Source organism: Rhinolophus hipposideros (genome assembly GCF_964194185.1).
Source record: "Rhinolophus hipposideros genome assembly, chromosome: 18".
NCBI classification, from domain to species: Eukaryota; Metazoa; Chordata; class Mammalia; order Chiroptera; family Rhinolophidae; genus Rhinolophus; species Rhinolophus hipposideros.
In genome coordinates this window covers 46640252-46663429 of record NC_138064.1, presented here as the reverse complement: position 1 = coordinate 46663429, position 23178 = coordinate 46640252, and the positions used below count along the sequence as shown (strand labels likewise).

Here is a 23178-nt window from a genome sequence, read left to right as displayed (position 1 = left end):
CATAGGGTTTCCTTTTGGAATAATGTTTTGGTACTAGTTGGAGGTTGTGGTTCACAAAATTATTAATGGTTGAATGGCTTATTTAAGTGATTAATTTTATGGTATGTGAATTTTACCTCAAAAAAATAAATATCTTAACTAGACTTATTGTGGTAATCAATTCACAATATATTCACATAAAAATTAGATAATAAAGAAAGAAATCAAGACTAGGTTGTTTCCCTCTTATGTCTACCATATTTTATGGTTTTAATTTTAAAACAGTAGTAAAATCATGACATACCTTTGGTTATTACTATTGTACAGTTTTATTAGATTTCATACTAATGTGTCCTCCCATCATTTTCACCTATTCTGTATAATTCAGATTTCAGTCCAAGGCTTCAGGAACATTGCCGACAGCTGCACTGGAATTATGCATCTGACCATCAATGACATGCCAACTCTGACGGACAACTGTGTAAAAGTAGGTGGTTGGAAAGGACATTTCTTTCTCAGTCCCATTAGATGGGCACATTTTCTAGTGGCTTAAATTATTGAAAAATATGAACAGACTTTTCATTTCAGTTGTTTTTTTACGGAAAAAAAGTGATTTAAAAATGTATACACACACACAGACACATTTGAACCCTTAAATACCCTAAGAAACTTTGTTTCACAGTTAGAATATTTTTGTTTCAGTGATATTGTAGCCTAAGCATAAAGTTTAGTTCTACATGTCAAGCTCCTAAATGTAGTGATTTTTTTTCAGCATTCCATTTTTTCATATTTTCCCATATTTTTGTAACATGATTTAATTTTGATTCCTCTGCATTACTCTAATGGAAGTACACTAAAATATATTGAAAAATGTCCCAGTTTCTTTGAAATTAAGAAAATTTAATAGTTAATGTGTCCATTCCTGAAAATATTGAGAGAAAAAATGACATCATTACTTTGCTATACTTGTACTGTGGTTAATTTAATCATCTTTTTTCTTCTAAAGGCTTTAGTTGAAAAATGTCCTCTTATTACATCAGTGGTTTTCATTGGTGCACCACACATCTCCGACTCTGCTTTCAAAGTTCTTTCTGCTTGTGACCTCAGAAAAATCCGATTTGAAGGTCTGTGATATTAAAAATGTGAGATTCGGCATTAACTTTTACTCTTGTGGCAATTCAAATATAGTACTTATCTTTTCTTCTGTGTTTTTTTTAACAGGAAATAAAAGAATTACTGATGCATGCTTCAAATTTATAGACAAGTGTTGTCCAAATATTAGTCACATTTACATGGTGAACTGCAAGGAAATAACAGATGATAGCCTCAAGTCGCTCTCACCTTTGAAGAAACTTACTGTGTTGAATTTGGCAAATTGTGTAAGGTAATGAGTCATTCAGTCATATATTCAAGAACTGCTGAATATCTGGAATGTTTCAGGCCTCCTTAAGGAGTTCATTGGTTAGCAGAGTAAACACGAAAGTCATGAGTCCAAGTGGAGTTTAGTGTAGAGTTCTGTGGTAACTCAGAGGAGGGGCACCTAACCCAGACTGGTTATATTGGGGTGTAGGGAGATTGTCAGAGAAAGCTCAGGATATGTGGAATCATGGACCCTTCTAAGAATAAATGAATTCACAGAAACACTTATGAGCTAACTTTCTTAGTGAGTGTTCTCACAGCTAGTTCACTTAACAGGTCTTTTCCCAAATGGACTTTCCAACTTGCTTATGAGGAACCAGTCTTACTGAAGGGTTTCCTCATGAGCACTGCTTAGATTTCTCCTCTGTGTGAATTTGCTGACAGATGGACATATGGTGAGTTCTTACTGAAACCCTTCAGCTGGATTACTATTGGGCTTCTTTCTATTCTGGTTTTCTTAGGTGGGCAAGGATCAAATTCTTACTGAAACCTTTTCCCCAATAGATATCTCGGCTTGTTGCCTATGTAAATTTCTTATAATATTATAGGTCAGATGATGACAAAATAGCATTTGATCCGCAGTGAAGTTGGGTAATATTTGGGAAAACGTAAGATGAGTCAGAATAATAAGCTAAGCTACACAACATCTTAACCCATTTTCCCTATTATTAAGAGGGGAGGCACCATGAGTCAGGGAGGGAGAGGAACATAGGATTTGAAACGGGAAAACCATGGGTTAGGAAATGAGGCCTCCAGTCAACAGCCAGCAAGGAACATGTGAGTGAGCTTGGAAGCAGGCCCTCCAGCCTCGGTCAAGCCTTCACATGACTTAAAGCCCCAGCTAACATCCTGACTGCAAGTTCATGAGCAAACTAACGTTATGATACAAGCACAATGTGTGTGTGTAAAACAGCTAATCTTATCTATATTAATATGTGAAATAAAATTGAATTTCATTGTTATATCTCAGTCAGGCTTCTGTAGGTTAATGAATTTTAAAATAAATGGAAGTTTTTTTACTTCTGGCAGTATAGTTGACAAAACATTTCAAAGGACTTTTTGCCACAATTTAAATCCTTGATAAAATATATTTTCAATACACTGTTTAGCCCATAAAGAGTAAGATATTTAATATCCAATATCCTGATTCTGTACCACCCTCTCAATGAACAGACTCTCTGAGATGAATAGTGAATAGCAAGCAAACATAAAAGGTAGGGTTGCTCTGAGGGTAAATGTTCATTTCAACATTGCCATTGAGACAATCAGTTTTGAACAAGTCTAAAAATAGGGAAGTGGAACCTGGGATTTCTGCAAGGCTGGACCTCTTCAAGGGGGACCCAGGTAGGTAGCACCCAGGCTTCTGAAAGAAGTTAGCTCAAAGCTTCCCTGGAGGAAGTTACCTTATGTTTAGGTCTTCAGGATTAAGATCAACTAAATAGGTGCTCACAATTGAAGACTGTCAAATGTATAAAAATATGAGTCATCATAAGAAAGTCATGAGAAACAGAGAAACAAATTTAACCTTCAAATACTCAGCTATTAGAATGATCAGTTATAGAATATTAATTAACTGTGGATGATATGTTTCAAGAAATCGATAATGGAGTCAGAAATAAGAGCAGGCAACAAAATATAAAATGATTAGATTTATTTGAAAAAACTAACTTCTAAAAATAAAAAATATAATAAGGTTATTGAAATAAAGAAACTAAATGGATTGCTAATCAGCAGATTAGCACTCACTGAGAAGTGCAGCACGGGAAGATAACTACTTCTATGACAGCAGAGTGAAAAACAAAATGAAAAATATGAAAGAGTATAACAGGGTAAAAAGACAGAGAAGGTATAGTATCAGAGTTTCAGATTAGAGTTCAAAAATTCATCTATAAGAGATAAACCTAAATCATTGAGTTTGAGAGTCAAAGCATATAATTTTCTCAACCACACATCATCCTTTAAAAAATGGACTATGTATAAAGATTTAAAGCAGGTTCCCACAACTTTCAAATTATTGGTGTCAACAAACTATAGTCTCTCACTACAATGTAATTAAATTAGGGATCGGTTAAAAAAAGATAAGTTAAAAATACGTATATGATAGATAATTGGATAAAGAAGATGTGGTACATATGTACAATGGAATACTATTCTGTCATAAGACAAGATGAAATATTGCCACTTGTGACAACATGGATGGATCTTGAGATTATCATGCTACGTGAGATAAGTCAGACAGAAAAAGCCAAAAACCATATGACATCACTCATATGTGGCATATAAAACTGAAGGCAACAAACAAACAAGACAAACAAACAAAAAATCACAGACACGGACAACAGTTAGTGGTTATCAGAGAATAAGGGGAGAGGGGGTGTGGTAGATGAGGGTAAAGGGGGTCAAATATATGATGATAGAAGGAGAACTGGGTGAACATGCAATGCAGTAGAACTATCCACTTGAAACCTGTATAATTTTACTAACCAATGTCACCCCAACAAATTTAATAAAGATAAAAATAATAAAAAATACATATATGATTTAAAAGTAAAAACTCCAGGGCATCAGAATCACCTTAGGAACTCAAAACTACATATATCCAAGCCCTACCCCAAAGCTATTGAATCTGAATATTTAGGGATGGAACCCCAGCTTGTGCACTTTTTAAAAAAACACAATATAAATGCTTTTGATGCACAGCCAGGTTTCAGGCTACTGCATTAATCAATTAATTTGGACCATTACCTCAATAATCTTTTTCTATTGACTTTTGGCTCCTTCTGGATTGTAACACAGATTTTGTATATACATATATACATACAGACACACATAAACACACATATGTGAGTATGTGTGAGTGTGTGTGTGTGTGTGTGTGTGTGTGTTTTCAGGCTATCTTTTGCGTTCTGCTCATTTATCTGTCTTCTATCTAATCTTGCACGGTATTTTTCTGTCAAATGGGGAAAATAAGAGTATATACTCAGGATTATGAGGAGCACATAGCTAATCTGATGCGCTTAGAATAGTGTCTGGCACATAATAAGCACTCAACAAGTGTTTATTGTTATTATTATTATAGCTTTATAATATATTTTAATATCTAATAGAATAACACTCTCCTTATTGATAATCTTCTTTTAAGTTAGGTAATTTTGCCAGTTTATTCTTCTGAATTAACTTAAGAATAATTTTGTCAAATTTTAGAAAACTTCTATTGAGATATTAATTGAAAATTTGTTAAACATATAAATTAATTTTGGAAAAGTGTATAGTTTTATAGACTTATCTGATTTTCTCTTCATCGAAGAATTATTTATCAAAGATGTATTCCAATTTCTATTACATCTTTATGTCTAATTATCCTTTTGTTATTAGTTTTATGACATCATGGTACAAGGTTATGGCCTGCACAATTTCTGTCTTTTGGAACTGAGAGTTTTTTATTTAGGGGTAAGAGTGGTGGGGAAATGATGGTTGTGTTGTTTATCATGTTAATATTTTTAAGTATTCCATGGAACTTAAATTACATTAATTATATTATTCAAATTTTTATGTCCCTGTTTTGTTTGTTAAAAGCTGAGTCTATTACAAAATTGTATTTTAATTATGTTCGTTTTGAATTTCTAATTATTTTTGCTTTATTTTGTATTTATGCTATATTATACGTTGCATAAAAATTCATGACTAAAATTATGGTCTTGGATTTCTTTTCTGTAATAGAAAACATACTTATAGTTGATAGTTATATTATTTTGGTTTATATTTTTATTATATGTAATACATAAATATTATTTATTTATATAACAAATAAATTGGTACATAAACCATTTATATACCAAATAAATAAATATATATTTGGTATTCCTGTTGCAGAGGAAATCCACGTCCAGTCTTGATTTTTGTTTAACATACGCACATATATATTTTTATATCACTACATTATTACACCATTTCTCTGTACACAATGATGGAGAGTGAGCTGGGCACAGCAGGTATCCACTTACTATGGCACATCCAACTGAACAGGATCATCGTCTGCCTGCATCTAATGCTCAGTTCTTTGCAAATCTGATCAAATGGAGGGATAAAAGATGTCAGCAATCAGCACATACTGCTCCCAACCTCTTCCCATATGTACACCCACCCACAGGGTTGTTGTGTATGAAAGCCGCCTTTCTTAGGATGCAATATGCAACCTCCAGTCCTGCTTTAATTTTCCCAAAATGCTTTTTTATAAGGAATTGGTGGTCTCCCAATGGAAGGAGAAATAAAGGTCCCAATAGAAGACAAGGAACTGATGGGCCAAACAGATCTCGAACCATTTATAAAGCGGGACCTACACCATTGGGGTGCGCATGGCACTGGCACACAGGTTGTCTCTTATTAGGGACAGAGTGTGGGAAGAATGAGGTCAAGGTCTTCTTTCAGGTTTTCTCTGCTTCAGAAGGAAAGAATCCATATTAGGATTTCAATCCAACTAAATTGACCATGAATTTAGCGGAAATTCTTCCAATATTCTGGCAGTAATTTGACTGTTAGTCTTGGTTTTTGCTCTACTAAGTTTTGGTCTCTTTCTTTTGCTGATTTCATCAGGGACTCCTTAACTTGAAGAATTTTTAATCCAAGAGAAAGAGACCTTAAGGACCCTTTGTCTTCTTAATAATTATAATAATTATGCCACCTAATTAAATGAATAAATGAACAAGGATATAGTATTTTTATTAATACTTCTCCCATTACTATCATTTATACTTTTCTTTATTAAACTAAAAGCCATATAATCAAATTTGGTTTTAAAATGTTGAAAAACAATACCAATATAAAGATATTATCTTGCTATTTTGGAATATATTAGGTGTAGTAACTATTATTTAAATAGTATTCTATATACTTATATATCAAATCATATGTAAAGCTATTTTTACTCTTTCTTACAGAATTGGTGATATGGGATTAAAGCAATTTCTTGATGGTCCTGTGAGCACAAAGATAAGAGAGCTAAACTTAAGTAACTGTATCCTGGGTGATGCCTCTATTGTGAAACTCTCAGAGCGGTATGATAAAACAACAATATTTTACATAATATCATTAGTAATTGTATATTTGCTGACAGGAGAGATCAGAGACAGACCTTCAAAGCCATTTGGAAAACATCAGGGATGCCCAGAAGCTGGTCCAATACTCAGCAAAACCAAATAAAAGACATTGAAGGCAGAGATTAAACTACTCTTTTGATTATATTTGAGATGTTTATTACTTTCACCTTAGAGAAAGTTTGAAATGGAGTCATTCATGAAGTTATGAATATCTAGGCATCAGTGACTTCTCTGTACTTTCAAGACTATTATCTCTATTTAAACCTTTACTCCAGCATTTCCAAGGAATGTTCTAGTTGGTGGGTTTATTCTTGATTCTTCTTACTTGTCAGAGGTTTTGCGTACACTAAGGATCAAGCCCAATTCCTGTAGCAAACTTGTAAGAGATAAGTGAGAAACGTAACCTTGCACTTTTAGTGGTTGTTCATTGTGGTACTTATGTGATAGTTTTTTTGCATGTATGTGATAATCTTTTTTCTTATTAGAAATTACAATATGAAACAAAATCACAGAAAGAATGTCTTCTGTAATAATCCACCTCCCTTTCGTGCAACTTTGTAATGACAAATTATTTTCCACTTTTAAGCTTACTTTTATGTTGAGAAAAGGAAAATCTTGCTTCAATACCATTTGCTTTCCCAGACAGTTTTTATGTGAAGAAATTGCTACTGACAGTGTGATTAAAAGCTAAAATTAATTTTTCATGCTGCTTTCTTTCAGCTGCCCTAATTTAAACTACTTGAGTTTGCGAAACTGTGAAAATTTGACTAACTTAGGAATTACATATATTGTAAACATCGTTTCCTTGGTGTCAGTAGATCTCTCGGGAACAGACGTCTCGAATGAGGTAAAAAAATGTTCAAAACAGTTCAATAACTTTTACTGTTTTCTGTAATATAATCATTTTCCATTTTGTAAACAATGGAGAGAACAACAACTATTTTTATTTCTTAAATTATTAGATTATAAAAGACAAGTTTAGGAGTACTGTTTCTGGAATAGTGATAGAGGAGGTCATTTGTAAATCAAAGGTTTTATTTCTCTGTTTTAAAAAATGGCAAAATACAGTATTACGAGGAAAGTCCCTGCAGATTGGAGTGTTAGATGGCAGATCTGAAATTTGTTTCATAATAGAAGTTTGGTCAATGTGGAAATAATATATTTTAGAGGCCTTAAGTATATTTTTCTTGTGGATTGCACATTCTATGAGACTACATGAGTGTGTTGAGATCTCAGTCTTTGGAGTAAGTAAAGTGTAGAAATGGCCTCATTAAATCTACAAAAGGATACATTTTAAGGTCCTCATTTCCTGCGAGCTGCTGATGCTACTCATTAGAGTTGAAACTCAGGCCACCCCATCATATCACTCCAGCACTACTGCATTTGCTAGTCAAAGTGAAGATAAACCCAGAAAGATCTGCCATGTTTCTGAAAGACTTTAATGGGCTTCTCTTGAAAATCAGTGCGTCAGAAGGCACATAAGAAGACAACAGAGGTGAGGCTCTCTTCCCCATTTGCTTACTAAATCCCTATTCATCCCTTAAAATCGGCAACTATCACCTGTCTGTGAGGCCTTCTCTGAAAAGACTTACCTTACAGGCAAGTACCTCTGTGCCTCTTCAGTCCCTGTGCCCTTTAACATGGCCTGTTTCTCACAGCATTATTGACATTTCGGTTATGTGTCCATCCTTCCACACCATTCAGTGGGCTTTTTTTAGATGAAGGACTATGTCTGTACATTGGTGTAGGTTCTTTTCTAGTAAATTTAGATTTAGCCTCCATTCTGCGAAGTGGTCTCCTCCTTCCTTCCTTGGAGTATCATATAAGTATGATATGAGAGTGTGGTCGGGGGCAGTTATATGTAGCTAATTCACTATGATGAAGTCAAGTCTTATCTTCTCAATGTTATTTTCTATCTGAGCTAGAATCCACTGAGATCTCTGAGGGCCCATTGAGTCTTTGGTTTCCTGCCCAGGTAGATCTCTGATGTGTTTTCCTTGTCCTGGCATCAAGACCCCTTCGACTGAGCCCGACTGAGCCGACTCAGCCCTTCTTTGTCACATGTGCCCTGCTCTGGGCTCCTCTGAGTCATGCTGAGGCACGGGGACTCTCTGAGGCCACCTTAGATCCTTAGTCCTAGACATCTCCTGAAGACATTTTCCTGCTTTCACATCTGGGTACATTTGCCCTCAGACCCGTGCTTCGCCTTTCTCTCACTCTGCTACAGAGTGGCTGACGCATGTATGTCAGCGAGATTCCAGCTGGATTTGGTGCTTGGGAGGCATTTGTGAACAACTGGAGGCACTGAAGAAGGAAGAGGCCAGGATATCCTTCCACCGTCCTTTGAATCATCAGCAGCAGCTGCATTTCCTTCATGCCAGCTATGGCTCCAGCTTCTCTGGGTGACCTTGGCCCCTGGGTTGTAATAACACCATCTTTTTCACGGTCCTTCCAGCATAGGGTTAGTTGTGGCTTCTTGCTACTGCTAATCTCCTGATTGTGTCATTACGCCTTTGGCTTCTCAGTTGCTTTACCACCTACATAGTTAATTCCCTGTCACAATTAAATTTCCTCAGTTTTAAAGAGAGTTGTTTCTGTTTTCCCCATTAGATCTTAGCTGAGATAATAAGAGCACAGGAAAACTCTGAGGCCTAGCTTTACACAACCCTGTCAGGGAAAGATGGGATCAATTCCTATTTACTTAGATCCCCAAACCTATCAGGAGGCTCCAACTTTCTCTCCAGCTAAGTAGGGAGGTTCCCAGAAGGGCCAGAACAGTGTCCTGGAGGAGGGACTCCCAGCATCTCCTTCTTTTGCTTCCCTCGGACTCTCCTATCCCTTCTGTTTTTCCTCTCTCTCTTCCTTTCCTTTCCCTTTCTCTCCTCCTCCCATCTCTTCTTCTTCCCCCTCTGTTCCTCTCCCCACCTCTCTTCTTTGCTCCTCTTCTTTTCTCTTGGCACAGACTCTAACCTAGGAGTGGAAAAAATGTTCCAACTGATTACATGGTTTTTAAAAATGTTATGTCCCAAGCCTTTCAGAGTTTAGGATTTGAAGCTTGAAGACCTTCAAAGCTTAAAGAGAAAGTATTTTTTTCTCCTGTCTTCTTTTGTAACAACCCTTCCCTGACACATGCAAGTAAAATGCCCAGCTGCTGTCTGAAGCGTCACAGGGTACAAGAAGTAGAGGATCACTGCACATTATAAAATACATCAAAATATAATTCCACCACAGCACTGATCATAAGCCCGCAGTGTCTGGTGAACATTTGTTGAAAAAAGGCAGTGAGGTTTAAATATTCTATCTTAGTTTTTAGCTTTTGGGGAAAACGGTTTTTATTTTTAAAGAACATATATTAAAATTGCATCTACTGAGAACAAGTTAAAAACTTAGAAATATAGCCTCAATTCCCATTCACTGTATTAATTTTCTTATAAAGAACATACATAATATGAAAGAGTTGTAAATAGATATCTATGGGGAAGAGTGCTAGTTAGTTGTTTTCTGCTACTAAAAGCCTGAAAAATAAGTCTTCTGAAGGTTTTTTCTTCCTCCAAATCACTTAAACTCTGATCTAAAAGGCAAATGACTGACAATTCAGTGCTACCACAGCTGTGGAAGCTAACCTCAAACAGTCAAATTTAAATGAGTCACCCAGATGTCAACTTGAGCAGCTGAACACCAACCCTGGATTATATGTCTGATAAAGTGCAAATTTGACTACAGACTTAACATTCAGGATTTAAACTCTGGAATTTTACAGATATCCACCAGAGATCAACTGAGAGAAGTTGTACATTTTGAAAAAAACAAGTTTCCTCTGTTTTCTAATAATTATGCTCACTCGCAATTCTTTTTAATAGTGAGTTTTCAATTAGAATCACAATACTCATTTAGTTAACAAATGTTTATTTTGATTACCTGTGCTCAGTGCTGGGGACACTAGAATGAGCAAAACAGACATGGCCCCTCTTTATAGCACTTACATTCTAGTGGAAGACAAGCACGGGGCAAGTGGTTACAAAGTGTGATGGGTGTGGGAAACAAAGAGAACGGAGACTTAACCTGGCTCAGAGAATCAGGGAAGTCCTGACCTTTTCCAAGAGAAGGAGAATGGGTATGGGTTGAACCAAAGAAAGAGCCTGAACAGACAGACACAGAGGTTTAAAAGTATGGTGGCATCACAGAAATCTGCACGTTTGGGTATGGTTTAATCGTGAGGACAGTGGTGAGAGGTAGGCGGGGTCAAGTCATGGGGGGCCCAGACTCCACACTGAGGAATTTGTTCTCTGACTTTTGGCAATGAAAGGACATTAAGTACTGTCAATTAGATGTGGTCAGACTGACATTTTAAAAATATCACTCTCTCTGCTGGACAGAAATGGGAATAATAGATGAAAGAGTGACCTATTGTAAAGCAGAAATCCAGGTGAAAAGTTATGAGGATCTACATTAGGGCTAGAGCCAGGGAGATGGCTAGAACAAAGTCAGCAGATTTGAGAGACTTTTAGGAGGAAAAATCAACAGGAGATAGAGATAGGCTGATTATGGGGGTAAAGAAAGAGGGAATTAAGGATGCTGCCAGATTTTTGGTTTAAGAATCTGTGTAAATGGTGGTGTCCCTTCCACAGTGGGAGGAGCAGATTTGCTGCAGGTTGGAAAAATGGCCATGCTTAATTTGAGTTACCTGCAAGATAGCTTTATATATAGAGAGCGAGAGCTCAGGAAATAAGCAGGGAAATCATTGAAATTCACTCCTCAGAGAACAAAAGATTTTTAGGTTTGCTGAAGGTAAAGGGGCATTGCATTCTGAAAATCTGGGAAACTCATAAGGCAGTTATTTAGCAAAGGCAAAAATGCAGATATTTAGAAATCTAGAAAGATGTTTGAGAGAGTTAATTTAAGGGGGCGAAGCAAAGAGGAGAACACAGTTATTTCAAACTGTATGCACTTATAATAATTTTATTGTCCTCAGTCATTTCTTTGTAGAAAATACTGACTAATGCATCATCCATGCACAAATTTGTTTAATAAGTTGTCTAATAAGCACATTTTAGGGAAAGATGAAATACATCAATTTCCCTTTCCTACTACAAATAGGATAAGGTTTATGAATGAGGAAAATAGATTGCTAATGTGATGGTATCTTAAAGTATCTTTGAAAGTCTTTAATCTTCTATAGTTTTTCTTAATGTCTAATTAAATGGGATGTCAATCATTCCCTTCCTACCCCAGAGGATTGTTTGAAGATGAGGTTATATCTCCATTTATATGGAAAAATGTTTTCCACCAGTTAGGAGAATTATCATTTACTGAAGACCACAGGATCCACAATTAGGGCAGTTCAATCTGTTGCTTATGTTGCCTTAGTCACCGCCATATTTGTTGTTTAAAGGAAAAATGAGTCAGAGCAATGTTCCAGACGGTGTGCTTAGACAGTGGTTTAAGATGACTTTCATTTGCCTGATTTTCAAAATCTTTCACTATGAATACTAGATCTTGAATGCCTATTATGTAGGAAATCTCCTGGAGTTCCCTCATTGGAATGAGAGATCCATGAAGACTGAGACCGTTTTGTTCACTGCTCTTTTGGTGGATAATAGACACTTGATAGATATATGTTGAATTTAAAAAAAAATGCTGAGCTCTAGGGTTACCAAATGTGAAAAAGACCTGTTCTCTGCAGCCCAGTTTGGAAGAGTATGAGTAATTTAAATATGGTGCAGCAGGTGTGATGATAGAGGAAGCAGAGGAAAGGATAACTTAACTCAGCCTGCCCAACACAGAAGCATGCAAATGCGTGTTTGTTTGAGAAGCTTTATGTAGCTTAGTACTATTAGAATGTGCTATGAAAGGAGATGTCACTGAGGGAATTTCATGCTATGCCAGGAGCTTGGGCTTGAAGCAGTGGATGATGTACTTAGTAGGGGAATCACAGTCATGGTCAGCCTCCCATTTTAGATTATTTGGGTGTTCTCTGGAAGATAGATTGGAGGGGAGGAAGACTGGAGGCAAGGAGACCAGGGGGAAGTATTTTAGTAGTTAAAGAAAAAGATGAGGATTTCTTGAACTGGGTCAGATGCCAGAACTAGCACGGAAAGAACATATTCAAGAATATTTAGGAGGTAAAACAGAAATAATTTGGTGATTGATTCATTGTGGAAGATGAGAACTGGTGGTGGAGATGTAAGAATAAAAACAATTCCAAAAATATGACCTTGGGTGGATGGAGGTCCTATCTCAAAAAAGGTGGATAGTGTAAGAAAGGTAACAGGTTCTGTGGAAAAGGTGATTTCATTTTTATCAGATTGAGTTGGAGTGTGTGGAATATGCATGCCAAAGATTTGGGAGAAATCCTGAAGGGAGATTCAAATAGATATAGGCGTCATTAGCACAGAGGTGTGAATGTGGCCAAGATCCTGAGAGAGTGAGGAGAAAAGTGCACCCAGGAAGAACACAACAGAATACCGATATTTAAGGACTGGGAAAAAGGTGAATCTGTGGATGCTGAAGGAGAAAGGTGAAAATTCTGTAAGAGAACAGGTGAGGGAATAACCAACAGTGTCTAATAGAACAGAGAAATTAAATCAGGGAGAGATCAAAATTTGAAAGAACATTTACCACGAATTAAACGGATCCCTGCTTACTTCTCTAATACCATCTCATGGCCCTGTTTCCTTCATTCCCTCCCCTCCAGCTCTAATGCCTTCTTTTAGCAACTCACACAAGCCAAATTCTTTCCTCCCTCAGGACCTTTATACAAGCTGTACTTTCTGCCTGGGATTCTTCAACTTCCATTCTTTGTGTGCCCAGCTTGGCAGATGCTGAGCAAATAATCACTGATGATCACGACAGTAGCTAAAGCATCTTGACATAAGCTAATAGTGCCTTTTACGATATTTTGGACGTAAGTTTATCTATAATAAACATTTGTCATACTATTCATAATTATTAGAAAATCACACTTCTCAGTCTAGATCATTTCAAGACCGTATTAACAAGTTTTATTTTATCGATGTATTCTTTCTTTAAAAAAGCCTGTCACGTGGTGACATTAATGTCTTTAGATGTTTCTCGAAATAAGTAAGTGTTCTTTAGTTCCTAGTGTACTGTAATCTCCCTGCCACGTTATAGCATGTTTCCCTAGAAGGGTGTTATCTATTTTGATGGCCTCAGAGGAATAGTGGCTCTTGAATTATTGAATAATCTTACAGATTATTTTCAAACTGAATTGCAAAACAATAATAATCCTAATTGGATATTGGCATGTGGTTTCCATGTTAATTTTAATTGTATATGTTATAAGGTCATCTAGTTTCAGATATTGCTCGCCAAAAAAACAATCTCTCTATAACTAAATAATATACTAGAATAGAAAGAAGCCAATGTGAGAACTTCAACAGTCATTGGTATAGTCTAATGATCTCTTACATTTGTCCTTCTGTGGGGACAAAGCCCCAGAAAGCAGTTTCCAGGCTCTCGGCCTCACATAGAAAGGTGTTGGCTCAGGTAGTAAATGGCCATCAACTGTGATTGGATGGCCAGCAGCTGTGGCTAGTTGTCCATCAGCTATAACCAGTGAGCCATTGGCCACTAATATAACTGCTGTGGCTATGCTAGCAGAAAATGGGGGCTAGGAGGAAGATGGTGGCTGAGCCTGCAAGCGGAGCAGTGGGGGTTGCGAAAGTGTGGCTCCTGCTTCCTGTGTCTCCAACCTAGCCACCAGTGAGAGTATAGTGGTATGACTCCCCCATCTATGGCTCCGTGGGTGTTCCTTTTTGGCCTCACCATGTCCTGCGTTCTTATGTGGGGAGCGGGACCAGAGACTCCGCAGGCCGCCCTGCATGACACCTTCCCTGCTTTCCTTCCCTGCTGTCGTTGCCATCGTAAAAGCACTATTTCTTCTTGCCTTAAATATCACTGTTCTCAAATCTGTTCTCTGTTCTGTGGCAGTGTGATCTTCCAGCATGCAACTCTGAGCCTACCACTTCCTTGCTTAGATTTCTTCAGGGACGCCATACTGATTACAGCATGAAGTGTAAGTCATCTAGTGTAGAGGACCAAGCTCTTCCCCAGGCGGCCCCTGCTTACTTTGACAGCCTCACTTCCAGCTGGTTTCCCACCTTTCATCTTTAGCTCCAGAGACACAGAACTAACTGGCTCTCCTATAGCTTCTCAAACATGTCATGCTCTCCTTGCCTTCCCATCTCTGCAAGTTATTCCCTCTCTCTGAAACACCTTCTCCCCTTATCCCTCAAGTTTCGGCTGTGTAAAGTTCTCCTGAAATTCCCAGGCAGGCTTAGGATTTCCCTGTCTTACATTTCCACTCTACTTTATAATTTCTCCTAAACCAATCATCTCATTATATTTTAATATTCGTTCCATGCTTGTCTCTCTGCAGCTCTGCAAGCTTCTTTAGGGCAGAGGCTGGATTATCCCGTTTTGTGATGCCAAGCGTAGTGCCTAGTATGTAAGAGGCACATAAGATATTTGATCAGTGAACCAGGAAGTGAAGGAATGGATCTGGTACCATTTCCTTCCTCTCCACCAAACACTTAAGGCTTCTTTAAATTCCACATTTTTTAAGCTATGCTCTGAGCTGGAGTGGGAGTGCTTACAGCTGCATGTCTTAATCTGATGATACACTTTCAAGAGACCACCCATCTGCATGGAACACACACAGAAATAAAGCCTGAGGTTCAGTGAAGCAAAACGTCTAAAGCAGGAAACATATGAAATCACTTGGGATTCAAGAAATAGAAAGAATGGGAGTTAAAAGGAAGCGGGGTAATTCACAGACAAATGGATGTGCACGTAACAAGTCTTCCCTGTTACACTTTTTCATATGAAGCTAGACCTGTCTTTAGTCTTTTTCAGGCCATTCTCCCCGACCAGTGGCCTGATTTGAATCTGCTGGTCCCATCACTAGCAATAATGATTTTCCTCACAGAGGTTAAAGTCAGTGATCTCCTGTTTCTAGTAAAATGCATACTAAAAAAATTGCAAAAAGAAATGAACAACTTAAGCTGTCACTTCCCTCAAGGAGACTCTTTGGTGGGCTGACCCTCCTTTCAACCTCCATCAGGTAGGAGGAAAACAGTCTCAAGGGGAGTTCCTCTAATTTCAGGTAACAGACATGCTGATTCTTCCTTCCCTCCATAAACAAATAAATGATCTATTTCTATGCATTCAGCAAAGCCTGCTTTCCTTTAGATTTGTAGGTCAGTAAATTAGGTCAGAGAGGTTGATACATTTTTAAAAGAAATGTGATTACAAAATTCATGCTAGCAATCAAGTAAGTAGAAATAAACAAATAATTATTTAAAACAAATATTTATTCTCAATTATTTAATTATTAAATAATTGAGAAGAAAATGTAATTTATTTTTTAAAATTGTAATTGCTAACCAGAGTATAAAAGGGAAAATCACTTGTGAGGTTAAGATACATTTTCAAGGACATTGTACAAGATAGTGTTATCAGTGATTTTAAAAAGAGGAGGTGTTAGTTGAGAAAACACATATTTCCAAGTAGAAGTTTTGTACTTTATTTGTAAAAGAATGTTGTAGGCAGCACTGAACAGAGCAAATCTTTCAGAAAGAAACATATGAGATATAAACACTGATTCACATAATTACAATGGGAAATAGATCCCACCTAAGAATTTTGGGAGTATGCCAGCAAGATAAGAGACGATTAGTTATACAAAACAGGCAATTTTATGGAGTACTCATTTATTCACAAATATTTCTTCATTGTCAACTGTGTCAAACAGTATGCTAGGTTCTGGGAGTACTAAATTTATTGCCGTGGTGCTGATTGCAAGATACAGTATAGTATCAAAACAACCAGAGTAACAACACTACATGGTCAGAAGTTATTAGAAGTGTGAGTTCAGAGTGTGGGTTCACATTCTGGCTGAAGCCACCACTGTGAGACCTTGGGCAAGTCACTTAACCTCTCTGTGCCTCCATTTCCCTCTCTTCAGAACAGTGATTATAGTATCACTTTCCTCATAGTGTTGTGAGGATTACATAGGATAATGAATGTAAAGTGCTTAACATAGTGCCTGACACATGTTTATAGATTTGGGACATGAATCCCTTACCAGATGTGTCATTGGTGAATATTGTCTCCCATTAAATAGGATGTCTTTATATTTTATTGATAGTTTCCTTTGCTGTGCAAAAACTTTTTAGTTTGATGTAGTCCCATTTGTTTACGTTTTTCTTTTGTTTCCCTTGCCCAAGGAGATATATCAGTAAAAATATCACTAAGGGTAATGTCTGCCAGTTTACTGCCTATTTTTAATTCTATATGTTTTATGGTTTCGGGTCTTAGATTTAAGTCTTTAATCCATTTGAGTTTATTCTTGTATATGGCATAAGCAGGTGGTCCAGTTTCATATTCTTGCATGTATCTGTCCAGTTTTCCCAGCACCAGTTATTGGATAGACTGTCTTTACCCCACTGTATATTCTTGCTTCCTTTGTCATAGATTAAATGACCATATAAGTGTGGGTTTATTTCTGGGCTCTTTATTCTGTTCCATTGATGTATGTGTCTGTTTTTATGTTAATACCATGATGTTTTGATTACTATGGCCTTGTAGTATAATTTAATGTCAGGTAGTATGATACTTCCAGCTTTGTTCTTCTTTCTCAGGATTGCCATGGCTATTTGGGATTTTTTATGGTACCATATAAATTCTAGTATTATTTGTTCTAGTTCTGTGAAAAATGCCACTGGTATTTTGATAGGGTTGCATTGAATTTATAGCTTGCTTCGGGTAGTATGGACATTTAAACTATAACTATATTAATGCTTCCTATCCATGAGCTTCCATTTATTTGTATCTTTTAAAATTTCTCTCCTCAATGTCTTACAATTTTCTGAATACAGGCCTTTTAGTTCCTTGATTAAATTTCTTCCTAGGTATTTTTTTCTGATGCAATTGCAATTGCAAATGGGATTGCTTTCTTAATTTCTATTTCTGATAGTTTGTTATTGGTACACCAAAATGCAACTGATTTCTGAATACTAATTTTGTATCCTGCAATTTTATTAAATGTATTTATCACTGCTAATAGCTTTTTGGTGGAATCTTTGGGGGTCTCTATATATAGTATCATGTCATCTACAAATAATGACAGTTTCATTTTTTCCTTTCCAATTTGGATGCCTTTTATTTCTTTTTCTTGTCTGATTGCCGAGGATAGGACTTCCAGTACTATGTTGAAAAAAGCTTGTCTTGTTCCTGATCTTAAGCAGAAGGCTTTTAGCTTTTCCCCATTGAGTATGATGTTAGCTGTGGGTTTGTCATAGATGACCATTATTATATTGATTTCCACTTTGCTGAGATATTTTATCATAAATAGATGCTGGATTTTGTTAAATGCTTTTTCTGCATCATTGATATGATCATATGATTTTTTATTTTTCATTTTGTTTATGTGGTGTTTATCATATCAACTGATTTGTAGATACTGAACCAAACTTGCATCCCAGGAATAAATCCCACTTGATCATGGTGTGTGATCTTTTTAATGCATTGCTGAATTTGGTTTGTGACCATTTTGTTAAAGATTTTTGCATCTATGTTCATCAGGGATATTGGCCTATAGTTTTGTATTTTTGTAACGTCTTCATCTGGTTTTGGAATCAGGGTAATGGTAGCCTCGTAGAATGAGCTTAGGAGTCTCCCCTTCTCTTGAATGTTTTGGCATAGTTTGAGAAAACTAGCTGTTAATTCTTTCTTGAATGTTTGGTAAAATTCACCTGTGAAGACATCTGGTTCAGGACTTTTGTTTGGGAACTTGATTATTGATTCAATTTCATTAGCAGTAACCAGTCAGTTCATATTTTATGTTTCTTCTAGATTCAGCCTTGGAAGATTGTATGCTTCTAAGAATTTATCCATTTCTTTCATATTATCTAATTTGTTGGGATATAATTGCTCATAGTCTTTTCTTATTTTTTTTTGTTTTTATTTCTGTGGTGTCTATTGTTATTTCTCCTCTTTTATTTCTGATTTCATTTATTTGGGTCCTCTTTCTTTTGTTTTCATGAATGTCGTTCAAGGTTTATCAATTTTGTTTGTCATTTCAAAGAACCAGCTTTTGGTTTCACTGGTCTTCTGTTTGTTTGTTTGTTTTTAGCCTCTATTTTGTTTATTTCTGCTGTGATCTTCATTATTTCCTTCCGTGTACTCACTTTGGGCTTTCTTCACTGTTTTTTCTCCTGTTCCCTTAGGTGTAAAGTTAGATGTTTTATTTTTGATTTTTCTTGTTTTTTGAGGTAGGTTTGCATTGCTATGAATGTCCCATTTAGGACTGCTTTCATTGTGTCTGATAGATTTGGAGTTGCTGTGTTTTGGTTTTCATTTGTCTCAAGGTATCTTTTGATTTCTTCTTTGATCTCATTGTTAACCCATTCATTGTTTAGTAGCATGTTATTTAGCCTGCATGTGTTTGTGTGTTTTTCAAATTTTTTTGTAATTGATTTCTAGTTTCATACCATTAATGTCAAAGAAGGTGCTTGATATGATTTCAGTTTTTTTAGATTAATTGAGACTTGTTTTGTGGCCTAGCATGTGGTCTGTCTTGGAAAATATTCCATGTGCACTTGAAAAGAATGTATATTCTTCTACTTTGGAATGAAATGCTCTAAAAATATCAGTGAGATCTATCTAGTCTAGTTTGTTTTTTAAAGCATCTGTTTCCTTGTTGATTTTCTATCTGAAAGATCTGTCCATTGGTATCAGGAGGGTGTTAAAGTCCCCTACTATGATTGTGTTACTGTTGATCTCTCCCTTTATATCAACCAATATTTGTTTCGTATAGTTAGGTGCTCCTATGTTGTGTGAGTAAACATTTAATAGGGTTTTTACTTTTGTTGGAATGATTTCTTTATCATTATGTAATGTCTTTTTTTGTCTCTTATTTTAGTCTTCATTTTACAGTCTATTTTGTCCAATATAAGTATTGCTACCCAAGATTTTTTTTTGTTTCCATTTGTGTGAAATATCTTTTTCCATCCCTTTACTTTTAGTCTACATGTGCCTATTGATCTGAGGTGGGTCTCAGCATATGCACGAGTCTTTTCTTATCCATTCAGCTACCCTATGTCTTTTGATTGGAGCATTTAATCCAGTTACATTTAAAATGATTATGGATAGGTACATAGGTATTGCCATTTTATTATTAATATTTTCCATCTTCTTTTATTTGTTTGTTTTCCCCTTTCTTCTTAAAAGGGGAAACCCTTTAGTATTTAATATTTAACATTTAACATCCCCCCCCTTTAACATTTCTAGTAATACAGGCTTTGTTGTTGTGAATTCCTTTAGCTTTTTCCTGTCTGAGAAGCTCTTTATCTCTCTTTCAATTTTAAGTAATAGCCTCACTGGGCAGAGTAGTCTTGGTTGTAGACCCTTGCTTTTTATCATTTTGAATATTTCCTGCCAGTTCCTTCTGGTCTACAAAATTTCTGTTGTGAAATCAGCTGAAAGTCTTATGGGATCTCTTTTATAAGTTACTAATTGCCTTCCTCTTGCTGTTTTTAGGATTCTCTCTTTGTCTTGAACCTTTGCCATTTTAATTATGATGTGTTTGGGTTCATCTTGTTTAGGACTCTCTGTGCTTCCCAGACTTGTATGTCTATTACCTTCGCCAGGTTAGCAAAGTTTTCAATCATTATTTCTTCAAATATGTTCTCAATCCCTTGCTTTCTCTCTTCTTTTTCTGATACCCCTCTGATGTAAGTGTTGTTATGCTTGATATCCCAGAGGTCTCTTAAACTATCCTCATTTTTTTGGATTAATTTTTCTTTTTGTTGTTCTGATAGGGTATTTTCTGCTATCTTATCTTCTAAATCACTGATTGGATCCTCTGCTTCATCTAGTCTGCTGGTGATTCCTTCTAGTGCATTCTTTATTTCAGTTATTGTATTCTTCTGACTGGTTCTTTTTTTATGGTTTCCATGTCATTTTTTAATGCTTCCTATCTCTTTGTTGAAGTTCTCACTAAGTTCCTTGAGCAATCCTTATAACCATTGTTTTGAACTCTGTCTCTGGTAGGTTGCTTGCCTCTATTTTGTTTAATTCTTTTTCTGGAATTTTCTCTTGTTCTTTCATTGAGTTAATTTTGGTATATAGTGAGATAGCAATCTCGTTTAATTCTTTTCCCCATAGTTTTCCAATTCTCCCAGCACCATTTATTAAAGAGGCTGTCTTTTCTCAATTGTATGTTTTTAGCTTCTTTGTCAAAAATTATCTGTCCATATTTATGTGGTTTTATTTCTGGGTTCTCAATTCTATTCTATTGATCTATGTGTCTGTTTTTCTGCCAATACCATGCTGTTTTGATTATTGTAGCCCTGTAGTACAAGCTAAAGTCAGGGAGTGTGATACCTCCAACATTGTTCTTTTTTCTTAAGATTGCTTTGGCTATTCGGGGTCTTTTGTGGTTCCATATAAATCTGATGATTTTTTTTGTTCTCTTTCTTTAAAAAATGCCATTGGGATTTTGATGGGGATTGCTTTAAATCTATATATTGATGTGGTTAACATGGCCATTTTAGTTTATTCTTCTAATCAATGAACATGGAATGTCATTCCATTTCTTTGTGTTCTTCAATTTCTTTAAAAAATGCCTTATGGTTTTCAGTGTTTAGGTCTTTCACATCATTGGTTAAGTTTATTCTGAGGTATTTTATTCTTTTTGCTGCAATTGCAAAAGGATTTTTATTTTAATTTCTTTTTCTGAGATTTCATTGTTAGTATATAGGAATGCAATGGACTTTTGTACGTTGATTTTGTAGCCGGCAACTTTACTGTATTCGTTTATTGTTTCTAATAGCTTTTTGGTGGAGTCTTTAGGGTTTTCTATATATAGCATCATGTCATCTGCAGAGTGACAATTTAACTTCTTCATTCCCTATTTGGATGCCTTTTATTTCTTTCTCTTGCCTGATTGCTTTGACTAGGACTTCCAATACTATGTTGAAAAGCAAAGGTGATAGGGGACAGCCCTGTCATATTCCTGAACGCCCTGTCATATTCCTGAACATAGAGCAAAGGTCTTCAGTTTTATACCATTAATTATGATAGTAGCTGAGGGTTTGTCATATGTGGCCTTTATTATGTTAAAGTATTTTCCTTCTATACCTATTTTATTAAGTGTTTTAATCATAAATGGATGTTATATCTTGTCAAATGCTTTTTCTGTATCTATTGATATAATCATGATTTTTGTCTTTTATTTTGTTTATGTGATGTATCACATTGATCGATTTGAACCATCCTTGTACCCCTGTGATGAACCCCACTGATCGTGATGTATAATCTTTTTAATGTATTGTTGTATTTGACTTGATATAATTTTATTTAGGATTTTTGCATCTGTATTCATCAGAAATATCGGTCTGTAATTTTCTTTTTTTGTGTCATCCTTACCAGGTTTTGGTGTCAGGGTAATGTTGGCCTCATAAAATGAGTTAGGGAGTATTGTCTCTTCTTCAATTTCTTGGAAGAGTTTGAGCAGGATTGGTATTAGATACTCTTTGAATGTTTGGTGGAATTCACTAGTGAAGCCATCTGGTCCTGGACTTTTGCTTTTGGGAAGATTTCAGATGACTGATTTAATTTCCTTACTGTTGATTGGTCTATTTAGATTTTCCAGTTCTTCGTGATTCAGCCTAGGAAGGCTATGTTTCTAAGAACATGTCCATTTCTTCTAGGTTATTGAATTTGGTGGCATATAGTCCTGCCTAGTATTCTTGGATAATCTTTTGTATTTCTGTGGCATCCGTGATAACTTTCCCTCTTTCATTTCTGATTTTATTTGTGTCTTTTCTCTTTTTATCTTAGTGAGTCTAGCCAAGGGTTTGTCAATTTTATTAATATTTTTATATTGTCTTTTGGTTGCTCTATATTTTATTTGTAATTTTAACCTGGTCATGAGAGGAGGAAAGCACAGCATTTATCTACCCTGCCATTTTGACTGGACATCGATATACAAAGATTTAATAATGGACCCGTGTATTGGCTTTTATTCAAGTTATTCTAAATAATTTTTGACATTGAAAAATTTCAATCATTTATTCATTTTTTTGTTTTCTTCATCCTTTTCTTCTTTCTTTTGATACATAGTTATCTAAGTCCTACTATACTTAAGGCAGCAATTCTAGGTTTGAGTTGAAAAACAGGAATAAAAGAAGCAACCTACACGGAAGTTTTTATAAACCCTTTTCTCCCCCCTCAATTTTTCCCTTCTTTTGTGCAGAACATTTTGTTGTCCCAATGAGTTGTAGCAATTTTTATTGCCATCAGCAATAATATAAGTATGGCAGCCTTACACTCATTCACCAACATTGGCTTTTTTAATTTCAAGAAAAATAGGTAGGAATTAAAACTTTATTGTCATTTTGAATTTGCATTAAAAAAATTTTAGTAATATTAATTTTTCCCATATTTTCTTTATATATATTTTTATTAGTTTCAGGTGTACAAAACAATGTAATAGTTAGACATTTCACGCCTCATAAAGTATGTTTTCTTAATGTTACAATTGTATTTCTACTTCTCTGAATTTTCTGTTCACATTCTTTACTCATTTATATACTGCCAATTTGTATGAACTCCTTAGAACAATGTAGATATTAACCATTTATTATTTTATATTTTCTCC

At 35.7% G+C, this 23178-nt stretch overlaps 2 protein-coding genes across 2 annotated transcripts in view; one reads left to right on the top strand and one right to left on the bottom strand.

The window, feature by feature from the left end:
* Positions 1–23178, top strand: part of FBXL13 (F-box and leucine rich repeat protein 13) — a 201019-nt gene that overhangs the window by 146842 nt on the left and 30999 nt on the right. The window contains exons 13-17 of the mRNA XM_081079549.1: positions 368–466; positions 986–1103; positions 1201–1363; positions 6336–6452; positions 7215–7341. Of these exons, the coding sequence (XP_080935675.1) occupies positions 368–466; positions 986–1103; positions 1201–1363; positions 6336–6452; positions 7215–7341 (624 nt within the window). The remainder of the gene's footprint in view (positions 1–367; positions 467–985; positions 1104–1200; positions 1364–6335; positions 6453–7214; positions 7342–23178) is intronic.
* The window catches only part of FAM185A (family with sequence similarity 185 member A), a 112061-nt gene continuing 94186 nt past the window's right edge, over positions 5304–23178 (bottom strand). The window contains exon 9 of the mRNA XM_081079555.1: positions 5304–5466. Coding sequence (XP_080935681.1) covers positions 5341–5466 — 126 coding nt within the window. The 3' untranslated portion in view covers positions 5304–5340. The remainder of the gene's footprint in view (positions 5467–23178) is intronic.